The following is a 10785-nucleotide window of genomic DNA, read 5'->3' as shown; positions in this document are numbered from 1 at the left end:
TGGGAATAAAGGTGGCCGTGAACACAGTCCCTCGTGTTTCCTTGGCTGGTCAGGTCTGGGGTCAGGTCCAAGGATGCAATAGTGTCCCCAAGCACAGCCGTGCTTGCCCCTGAGGACACTCCCCCCGGGCCCATGCACAGATCTCTCTGGTCAGGGGACACAGGACCGGGGGAGGGAGCGTCCCAACAGCAGGAGAGCCGGCAGAGGGCGGAGGAGGACGGCAGAGGCGGCCTCGAGCTGAATGAGACACGTGTGCAGAGGAATGACCTCTTCTGGGCCAGTGTGCCCACTGCGGACTTCAGTGCCCCCTGCTGGGTTGTGCTCACGTGGCACCTGCACCCCAGTGTCTCTCTACCTTGCCCCGCCCTGGGGGTGCCCTGACAGCTTCACTCATACTGTCTGAGGCTTGGGGTCCAGGAGCTCTGGGACTCCTCCCCATCCCACCAAGTCAGGCCACTTGGTCGTGACGCTCCCACAGATATTTTACAACAGACTTTAACGCAAAGCTCAGCACCTGCAGTCTATAAGGGGCCTGCCCCCAGGGCCGTCCGGCTCACGGTGGGACTGGAAGCAGTCACGTCCCGGGGCAGGGAGGCCTGAGGAGGGCGCTGAAAGAGGTGCCTGAGCTGGCATGGGGCGGAGGGGCAGCGTTGGAGGGGGCAGCCAGGCGTGCCGGCCAGGTGGCCACGAGGCGAGACAAGGGCAGGGTCCAGGGCCCTGGGTGCTAAAGCTCCAGTGCTCTGGCCACCTGATGCAAAGAGCCATCTCCTTAGAAAAGACCCTGGTGCTGGGAAAGATTGAGGGCAGACGGGTGACAGAGAATGAGATGGTTGGACGGTATCACCACGATGGACATGAATTTGAGCAAGCTCCGGGAGACAGTGAAGGACAGGAGAGGCTGGCATGCTGCAGTCCATGGGGTTGCAGATTCAGACACGACTGAGCAACTGAACACCAACCAGGGCCCTGGAGGGCCCAGGATGGAAGTGAGGGGCCTTCCGCCCAGGACACTGCACACCCGCTTCCTGCCCCAGGGGAGAGGCTGAGACTCGGGTGGGATTCAAAAGGTCTTTATTTCTAGCACGAGGCGGACAGCTGGGGCTGGGTCCACTCTCTTTCCCTGAGGTCCCAGGACTGCAAGAAGACAGGTCCTGCTGTGTGGGACTAAAAACACCCAGCCCTGCCCCCGGCACCCCGGTAACCCCAGTGCTCCAGGGGGCAGGGCTACACGTTGTCCTCTGATACCAGGCAGTAGAACCCAGTGCTCCAGGGGGCGGGGCTACACGTCGTCCTCTGACACCAGGCAGTAGAAGTCCGTGCGGGCGCTGTAGTTTCGGGAGCCAAGGTCTGACACATCCACCTGACTGCCTTGGCCCTCTCCGAGCGAGACCGCACTTGCCTGTGGTAGAGCTGGTGGCTCCCCAAAGACAGGCCCTCGTACACCTGCGGAGGGGCACCGCCAGGCCTCAGGCTGGGCTGCACACTGCCTGCCTTCTGCCAGGCCACTCCCTGCTGCCCCTGCCGCCTGATGGCACTTGTGGTCCCCAGGCCCCGGGTCCAACCGCCTCTATGGAAAGAGGCAGTGGGAGGCGCTGGAAGTCAAAGCCGGTCCCCACCACCTGGGCCCCTTCAGGGGCTCCTTCACCTTCTGCAGCCTCCCTCCAACTCAGGGTGAGCTTCTCGGGGTCAGGGGTGGGGCTGGTGAGCCTACCCAGGTCCCCCTCAGGGTCGGGGTCCAGCTCGGGGTCGAGGGTCCGACCCTCTGGGAACCGGCCTCGCACAATCAGCATGGGGTCCTTGTCGTCCTGCAGCCGGGTCTGGGGGTCTCCCTCCATCGACCTGTACTGCACCTTCCGTGGCAGCGCCAACCGTAGCTCTTTCCAAAAATCGGAGGAAGGCGTCTGGAGGCAAGGTGGGGCAGTTAACGTGTGTGAACACATGAATGGGGTTTGGGGGGGTGGTGCCAACACATAAAGACCCTGGCCTCCTCGCCCCCCAAAAGCCCACTCCTCTGGGCAGCTGGCCACGGAGCCTCCACTCACGGGGTCCCGTGCACAGCACCCCCGCCCCCCACCGCCCCGCACCACAGAGCCGGGCTTCCAGAGCAGCAGGGTCACCAGGTGGCGGTGCTGGCGCAGCAAGCGCAGTGCAGGGTGCGCGGGGTCGCGCCGCTGGCCCTCGAAGGTGATGAAGATGGGTCTGCGCGTGAGCTCCAGCAGCCGGCACAGGCCCTCCCTGCGAGGGCGGCACAGTCAGAGCGGGCACGGCTGAGGCCCACCCAGCCCAGCGCGGGACCCACCGGAAGCTGTGACTGCACCAGGCCCGGCCCAGGAAGGCATCCGACAACACCAGCACAAGTCGCCGGCAGCGGCTCAGGTTCACCAGCAGGTCTGCCGACGGCTCTGCAGGACCCGGGCATCAGCGGGGGCAGCACAGACTGGGCCCTGGAGGGGCGGGGCCCTGGGAGGGGCCGGAGCCCGAGGCGCGGTGGGGAGGGGCCTGGGGCCGAGGAAGACTTGAGGGGCGGGGCCTTGGAAGGCGGGGTCTGTGACCAGCGGGGGCGGGGCGAGCACCGGGACAGGGGCGGGGCCCAGTGGAAAGGGGCGGAGGGCTCGACGGGGCGGGGCCCTTGGAGGGGCGGGGCCTGGGCCGAGGAGGACCTGAGGGGCGGGGCCTTGGAAGCCGGGTCTGTGACCAGCGGGGGCGGGGCCCAAGCGGAAAGGGGTGGGGCGCCGGTACCCGCGCGCGGCAGGAGGTCGCGGTCGTCCAGAAAGAGCTTGTAGCCACGGTGCCGCTCCAACTGCGGCTTCAGGATGAAGTTCACGAACTTCCTGTCCTCAGGGCTGTTGCTGTAGGAGATGTAGGCGTCGTAGAGCTTCCCGTCTGCGGACAGCGGCGGGTCAGTGCGGCCGCTTTCCCGGCCTGGACCAGCCACCTTCAGGGTCCCCTAAACCTCCCCCCCTGTGCCAGGGAAGCCAGGCAAGCCCCCCAGATGAGACTCAGCAGATCCCGGCTCAAGCACCGCCTGGATTCGTCCTCAGCACAGGATTCCGGGTAGAGGCCTGGAACCAGGGTACCGTGACCCCCTTCTGCCCGCCCAATGCCCTCCTGGGCTGCACAGGGACACCCCTCTTCCAGAGCCCTCTAGGGACAGATGCCTCTTCACCCCCACCTGCAGAGCTGAGCCTAGTGAGGCCCCCTTCCCCCACGTCCGGGCCCCACGCACCGTTCATCTCCACCTCCCCATACTTGTCTTGGTACCAGAGCAGCACGTTGAGCCGACACTTCACGTACAGCAGCGCCACCAGGAGCAGGGCCAGCAGGGCCAAGAGCGAGGCCAGCACCGCGGCCACATGTCCCGCCAGCCCTGGGGACAGAGCCGCTGTCTGAGCCACCCCAGCATCCTCTGAGCCGCAAGTCTCCCCAGGGCTCCCTCCTACCTTGTACCCCAGTGCACCCCCTCACCAGCTCTCCAAAGAGTGAAGGAAGAGGAGCTGACGTTCCAGATGGAGCAGGTGAAGGTCCCGAAGTCCTCAGGTCTGGTCAGGTTGATCCCCAGGACACTGGACACAAGCACCTCTGACCAGTTGGTCTTGACCCTGGGGAGACCAGGCCCCACCCCCTCACCTGGGGCCCGAGAGCATCACTGGATGCCCCAGAGCCCCAGTTGTCTGGGACTCACCCAAAGAGGCTGCAGATTTGGGCTTCCTGGCAGTCCCTAGACCGTAAGCTAAGAGAAATGGCCAGAACATGAAGAGGGTATGGATCTCTTTTGGGACATCACCCTGATCCTGGGTCCGGGTCTTGGAAGTACTCAGATCCCAGGCTTGGCCCAGCAGTCAATGAGTAAATTCAGGCCGTAGCACTCTGCTGGCACCCATGGCCCTGGGTGGTCTACAAGGTGAGTGTCTAGAGGGGCCATCTGTCCCTGTAGTCACTGACTTAGTCTGCATCCAGAGTGGCACTCTGCCCATGTCGTGTCTGGCCAGTCACTCCCCAGCCCATGTTCAAGTGATTATAGACCAGAGTGTAGGTCAGAGAGGCCCCTGGCTGTGGGTATATCCAGCATGTCACCTGACCCTGGACACCTCATCTCTTACCAGGAGTCCTCATGGAGGTCATAGAGGCTTCCATTGCTCAGCAGCAGCCCACCTTTCAGCCACTGTACTGAGGGCAGGGGGCAGTGGGGCCCCGAGACCACCAAGGCTGTGCAGTTCAGTGTGACCACGCTGCCCAGGGCAAGCCCCAGGACCTGGTTTCCAGACGGGGACAGGAAGTCAGGGGCCTTGTCGCAGGCTCCTGCAGAAAGAGGACCCAGTGGGTTGCCTGTGCCTGTGATGCCAGCCTCCCACTGTGCACAGATGGTCGGTGGGCCAGGAAAATGCCACGGGGGCCAGTGGCACGTGCTGCTCGGTAACCACACCGTGTCCACCCACAAGTCCCAGGGGGACAGGGCCTGGCCCTTGGCACGTCTTCTCCCAGCAGCGGCTAGTTCTTACGTGTTCTGCCTGCGCTGTCCTCAGAGAGGATGTCAGTGTGGAGGGCAGAGTCATGGCTGAGGTCCACCCCCACGCCAGCCCAGCAGGACCCACCTAGCCGCCTGTGTGCCCAGGACAGGAGCCAGCACACGTGCTCTGTGTGCACCTGTGGCCCACTCTGGGACGTCAGGCCCTGGCCCCTCAGCTGGACAGTGCTGATTTGGGAGACTTGGGTTGGACATGCCAGCACCTTCAACCTGGTAGAAAGTTAGAGTTCCAGGACCCTCTATTTCTGGCCATGGGCAAGCATTCTCACCTCCCTGAGACCTGAACTTCCTTGTCTTTAAATTGGGGTGATAAGCCCAAGCCGGCAGTCAGAGAAGAAAGCCATCATCTTGGCAGTGAGGTCTCCCAGTAGCCCACATCTACCCACCCGATCCCCAGTGGCCCCCACCGGTGCCCACTCCCAGTATCCCTGGGCTTTACTGACCCCCCATGAGCAGGAGATGGGGAGGGCCCATCTTAACCACACTGCAGTGTGGAGCCAGCCTGGGGCAGGAGGTGGAGTGGAGCCCGTGCCCACCCCTCTCTGACCGTCTACCTGCCATGGTCTGGCCGGGGCCTCCTCGAGGCAGGCTGGACACTGGTGCTACCCACAGCGCCACGGGGCTCCTTGGCCGAGCAGACTGATCCCCCAAGGGCTGAGCAAGATTCACTCTCTGTCCTTGTGGCTGGTCAGTCAGGGCGCCAGGACGGGTCAGAGGCTGCCGCCATCCCCAGGAGCAAGTTAAACAAGAACAGGATGAGTTAACGTGTAACTCTGGCCTCGGAAGCACTGCCTCTGCCCCAGCTGTCTTGCCGAAGCCACAGAGCACCGGGCATGGCCTGGACTGAACTTCGTTTGCCCCAGGGACACCTGATGGCCCGGGGTGGGCAGCACCCCTGGCACCCTTCCTGAGCCCAGGAGCTGGCCTGGTTCCCAGGTCCTCGGGGACAAGGCTGCCACATACAGACGGGGGCTATGTACGGCCGGACTCAGCCTGTATTGAGGCTCCGAGGGGCTGGGGGTCGTGAGTGCCCGGCAGCCTGACTGGGCCTCACTCCCAGCCTGGATGCAGCAAGAGCAAAGCACTCGAGGCCAAGGTGTCGACACAGAAGGGGACGCGGGGCTCAGGCTGGTCTCGGGGGCAGCCTCCTTCCAGGTCCAGTGCATTTGTCATCTTCAGACCACAGACTTTCGTCCGCATTGTCCGTCGGTTCCCCAAGGCAAACCCCCACCGACCCACAGGCGGCCTTTCTCTCCACGCAGGGCAGGACCACCGCCCGCCAGACGGCAGCAGCGACACATACACACTTCTCGACACAGAAAGCTCCATAGTGACCTGGGCTGCGGGCGGGATAGTGAAGCCCGAGCTTCAGAGCCTTCGAGGACAGCCTCCTGGCTCCCGGGCCTCGGGCACCTGCTCCCTGGCACCAGGCAGGTTCTCACTAGGCATCCAGTCCTCTCCCTCCTCCCTGTGAGTGGACGCACTGGCCTCCTTCAGGCCCCCTCCCTGCCCACAGGGCCCGTGAGGCTTTGCGGGGATGAGCTCCCCCGACTCCTTCTGCACGGGGGGGGGACCCAATGTGGACCCAGGGTCGGCTGGAGCCCCTGCCTTGGCTGGGCTGGGACTTCCTCACAAACGGGTGAAGCACAGGCTCCCTCCCAGCGGGCGGGGGCAGAGGGTCCTGCCAAGAGCCATCTGGAGTGGAGGGTAGCCTGGGAGGTCCCTGAAGCAGAAGAACCAGCCACGAGGGCTGTGAGGGCCTGGGCAGCTCGCACCCCCAGCCCAGAGCAGAAGGTCCAGGGCAACTCCAGTCATGGCCCCTTGGCCTCCACACGCTGACACACCTCTGACCCCTGGAAAGTCACCCTCGGAGCCTCCTGGAAGTTAAGGCCAGGTGGCAGATGCCCCCCTGCACACCGTGCCCAGTGGCCCCGCTGTGACATTCCCTCTCCTCCGCACAGCCTCTGTGCTGCACCCCCAGCCCCTGCGCACCACTCGTGCCTACACGCTTGGCCCCCGTGCACATGTGCACACTCCCCACATGCCTGACGCTATGGCGGTCCACACACCTGGCACACAGCACACACTTGCCAAGTTCCCCAGGGCACACCGCCAAGAGCATCTGTGTACACCCCACACCACACACACTGCTCCTCACGCCCACCCTCGGCCTCCCATCACCCCTCACCCTCTCTCAGTCACACTTGCCCCACGCACACACGTGCACACACAAGCTGCATGCTCTGCAGGCCTCCCCTCACACAGCCCTGATTTTGAGGACAGGCCTCAGGCCGGGAAAGGCATCTGAGGACAGGGACGCAGACTCACGCTAAGCAGGGAAGGCATGAAGTCACCTGGCTCCAGCTCTTTCCTCCTGAGGAGGGGATGCCCGTCACTGAGGTCATTGGCTCGAGCTTGGGTGCGATCGCTTTGCTCAGCTGGGCCCCCGGCCCAGCCTAAAGCAGCACCGCAGCCCCGGATGCATCGCTGAGCATGGCGAGGACCCGGCTCTTGTTTGTGTGTTTTAATCAGAAGTTTCCCCGTAGCTTCCTGGCTTTGCAGTCACATCCTCTGCTAAACCTAAACCCCACCCAGGCACCCCTCCCCGGCGGGCTGGCGGGCAGTTGGTGGTTCTCCCCGCCAGCCCCGCCTGCCCCAGTCTTCCTGTAACTCTGAGTCAAGCGGCTCCTTCCTCCGGGGCCCGCCCCAGTCCACCACGGCCCGGGCCTTCCCTTCTCAAGCTAGGTCTAGAAGGCCGGGACCCACGGTGATACGTGGGGGTCCTGGCCAGCAGACCCCCACTCAGGCCTGTCCTGCACACCAACGAGGAGCCGGGCAGCATGGCCTGCTTCCCGGACAGCCCTGTGGTCCCGGGACCTGGAGAGGGCAGGCTCCGTGTAGCTCCCCTGGCCCCAGCAAGCATCTCTGACCTGCTGGGGGTGGTGCGGCTCCCGTGGAAACTCTCGCCAATGACGGAACCTTGAGCAGGGCTCTCTGGGCCCCACCCTGGCCACCTCTGAGGTGTAGCCCCCAAACGGTGAGCAGTTACAAGGGGCTTGGGTTATCACGTGGACCTTAGCCCCCTTTTCTACATAAGAAAGCAGTCAGGAGGCCTCAGCGAGGCTCCCAGATCTGAGCCCAGGTCGGGGGCAGCCTGAGGTCACCACAGATTCCTCTGCACCCTCATCCTAGACTGACCTGGCACTCTCAGCCCAGCACTGGTGGCTGATGGCGCTGCTCATGGAAATCAGGCAGGGTCCTTAGTGGCCCCTGTCCCTGCCCTCACCACTGGGGTAGGGCCTTCCCTTGGAGCATTCTCATCCTACATCCTTAATCTGACCCTTTCCAAGGCGCCTTGCTCAAACACCCCAACCCCGTGGCCCTCAGGGCCTTTGGATAATGGTGCATCTTGGTCTCAGGTCCCATAGACCCTGCCTGGGCGCCTCCCCACTAAGCCGCAGCTCCCCGGTGGGCCCTGAGGCTGAGTGAGCAACATAAGCACCTGATGGACAGGCTAATGGGCTCCGGCGGTCAGCGACCTGCCCAGAAGCACCCAGGAGGAGGCAAAGAACTAGGTAGTCCCTGGTGTCCCCACCAGCCTTGCTGCCTCCCAGAGCTCCTGCCAGGTTGCCTGCCGCCCCACAAGCCGGCCGGTGTCACCACCTCACACCCTCGACTGGGCGCCCTGCCGCTTCCGCTCACGGCCGGCCTCCCCGCCGCGTCCCTCAGGCCCCCTCCCCAGAGCGAAAAGAAACCCACGCGCCTCAGGCGCTCCAGAGAACAGCCCGCGGAGCCGGAGGCCGCCCCCTGCACCGCCCACCGCGCTCGGCCGCGCGCCCTGCGGTTCCTAGAAAGCCCGGCCTCGCGCGGGTGCTCCGCCTTCCCCGGGCTCCACGTCGGCCCGGAGGCCCGGCCCGCGCCCGCCCCCTGTCCCCACGCTCTGCCGTCTAGCCGGCTGCTTGGCACCCAGAGGGTCTGAGCGACCCCCTCATCTGGGACAGGCGGCCCTCTGCGCCTGGAGCGTGCTTCCTTCCCTAACGTCTCTCCCGAAGGAAAGAACCCGCACAAAGCGCTGCGGCCCCGCCAGCCAGCCGAGAGGCCCCTGCTGCGCCCCGCGCCCCCGACTTCGCACTCCCCGCCTTCCGCAGGGTGGGCCGGCCTCCATACCCGGTCCTCTGGCTGCGGTGAGCCGGGCGAGGCGGGGCACGCGCGGTTGGAGGGCGCGGGGGGCGGGCTCGCGGGGCTGGGCGGCCGGAGGTAGCTCCGCCCGGAGACAGGTGCGCGGCGGCGCCAGCAGGCTTCCCGGCCAGCGGCGCCCTGGGAGGCCTCGGGCCTGGGCTCCGCTCGCCGTGGTGCTCCTTTTCCCTTTTCTGGCCAAGGGCCGCGGGCGGAGCGGGAAGAGCTGCCCTCGCCCCCGCAACCCCGAGGGGCCAGGCCTCAGGTAAGCTCCGGCGACGCGCGCAGCGGGCCCGGCCCCGAGTCGCTTCCTGCGGAACCGCACCGGTCACAGGCCAGAGGCTCCGCGGGCCAAGAGGAGCCTCGGCACCCCTAGGCTCCAGGCTCGGTCCTGGCTCCTGGGACCCGAAAACCGCCACGCACTTCCGCCTACAGGAGCAGCGATCTCCACTCACCTGCGGCCCAGACTCGAGGCTCGCGCGGCCGCGAGGGCGGAGCGGCTCACCTGGGCCAGGTGCGCAGCGGCGACAGCCCCAGCGACGGCGGCAGGTGCGGCCCCGCCCAGCGGCCGGGGCGAGGGCGGACCCTAGAGTTTCGCTTTGCGCCCGCAGGCTGGTTGGTGTTCAAGAATGTCCCGCGCTCAGCCCCGTGGAGTCGCGGCCGCCGGGCCTAGGGGCAGAGGCCAAACCGGCCCAACCAGCCCGGACTGCCTTGGTGCCCCAGAGACTCCTCGGAAATTCCGCCGCCCCCAGGGGCACCTGCGGCAGTTCTGGCCCCCTGCCCAACCTCTTCCTCTTCCTCCAGGAAGCCTGCCTTAACTCCTGCCTTGACCCTTGCCCCTGATAGGTGCAGGCACTCCTCACTTTTCCATGGAAGCCCACGGAAAACCAGAGGAGAGCAGGAGGTTACTGCATTCCAGGCCTTTCCCCATCTGGACCTCAGTTTCCCAGCTAACCCTGTTATTGTTCAGTCGATAAGTCAGGTCCCACGCTTTTCTACGTCATGGACTGCAGCACAAGTCAGGCTCCCCAGTCCTTCACTATCTCCCAGAATTTGTTCAAATACCTGTCCATTGAGTCAGTGACGCTATCTAACCATGTCATCATCTGCTGCCTTCTCCTCCTGCCTTCAATCTTTCCCAGCACCAGTCTTTTTCAATGAGTCAGCTCTTCGCATCAAGTGGCCAAAGTATTGGATTTTCAGCTTCAGCAACAGTCCTTCCAACAAACATTTAGGGTTGATTTCCTTTAGGATTGACTGGTGTGATTAGGGTTGATTTCCTTTAGGATTGACTGGTGTGACCTCCTTGCAATCCAAGAGTCTTCTCCAGAACCACAATTTGAAAGCATCACTTCCTCAGTGCTCAGTCTTCTGTATGGTCCAATTCACATCCATACATGACTACTGGAAAAACCATTGCTTTGACTGTGTGGACCTTTGTGGGCAAAGTAATGTCTCTGCTTTTTAATACTCTGTTCTAGGTTTACCATAGCTTTCCTTCCACAGAACAAGCATCTTTTAATTCCATGGCTGCAGTCACCATCCGCAGTGATTTTGGAGCCCCAGAAAATACAATCTGCCACGGTTTCCACTTTTTCCTCTTTTATTTGCCATGAAGTGATGGGACTGGATGCCATTGTTCTTTGAATGTTGAGTTTCAAGTCAGTTTTTTTCATTCTCCTCTTTCACCTTCAGGAAGAGGCTCTTTAGTTCCTCTTTGCTTTCTGCCATTTAAGTGGTATCATCTGCATATCTTAGGTTGCTAATTTTTCTCCCGGCAATCTTGATTCCAGCTCGGCATTCTGCATGACGTACTCTGCATATAAGTTAAATAAACAGGGTGATGGTATACAGCCTAGATAGAATCCTTTCCCACTTTTGAACCAGTCAGTTGTATGTCTGGTTCTAACTGTTGCTTTTTGACCTACATACAGATTTCTCAGGAGGCAGGTACAGTGGTCTGGTACTTCCATCTCATTAATGATTTTCCAGTTTGTTGTGATCCACACAGTCAAAGGTTTTAGCGTAGTCAGTGAAGCAGAAGTAGATGTTTTTCTGGAAGGCTCTTGCTTTCTTAATGACCC

General features: G+C 63.0%; 1 protein-coding gene across 5 annotated transcripts; it reads right to left on the bottom strand.

The window, feature by feature from the left end:
• Nucleotides 1-1054: 1054 nt before the first annotated feature.
• SIGIRR (single Ig and TIR domain containing) lies at nucleotides 1055-9779 on the bottom strand. 5 transcript variants are annotated; one of them, XM_044943926.1, is made up of 10 exons: nucleotides 9157-9779; nucleotides 5080-5242; nucleotides 4101-4299; nucleotides 3466-3599; nucleotides 3227-3367; nucleotides 2740-2883; nucleotides 2300-2402; nucleotides 2085-2235; nucleotides 1712-1901; nucleotides 1055-1443 (listed from the first exon to the last, which is right to left on the bottom strand). In XM_044943926.1, the coding sequence occupies exons 2-10, from the start codon at nucleotides 5084-5086 to the stop codon at nucleotides 1280-1282; spliced, it is 1233 nt and encodes a 410-aa protein (XP_044799861.1). In that variant the 5' UTR covers nucleotides 5087-5242; nucleotides 9157-9779; the 3' UTR covers nucleotides 1055-1279. The 5 variants fall into 5 exon arrangements, with proteins under 5 accessions (XP_044799861.1, XP_044799862.1, XP_006046988.1 ...); XM_044943927.1 differs by lacking the exon at nucleotides 9157-9779 and adding an exon at nucleotides 8693-8819; XM_006046926.3 differs by lacking the exon at nucleotides 9157-9779 and adding an exon at nucleotides 6880-7088 and having other exon boundaries at nucleotides 2118-2235.
• Between the last annotated feature and the right edge of the window lie 1006 nt (nucleotides 9780-10785).

The sequence above is a fragment of the Bubalus bubalis genome, chromosome 5 (genome assembly GCF_019923935.1).
Source record: "Bubalus bubalis isolate 160015118507 breed Murrah chromosome 5, NDDB_SH_1, whole genome shotgun sequence".
NCBI lineage: Eukaryota > Metazoa > Chordata > Mammalia > Artiodactyla > Bovidae > Bubalus > Bubalus bubalis.
Note: the sequence above shows the minus strand (reverse complement) of the source record. Positions and strands in the feature narration are given on the sequence as shown.

Bases quoted from the DNA above. Each gene is read 5' to 3' on its own strand.
- SIGIRR (XM_006046925.3), bottom strand. From the start codon at position 6,930: ATGACCTCAGTGACGGGCATCCCCTCCTCAGGAGGAAAGAGCTGGAGC. The intron at 3,600-4,100 runs GTAAGAGATGAG...TGGTCTCCCCAG, and splicing joins GACCTCCATGAGGACTCCTG to GGTCAAGACCAACTGGTCAG. The intron at 1,444-1,711 runs GTAGGCTCACCA...GCCCCTCCGCAG, and splicing joins CGACCCTGAGGGGGACCTGG to GTGTACGAGGGCCTGTCTTT.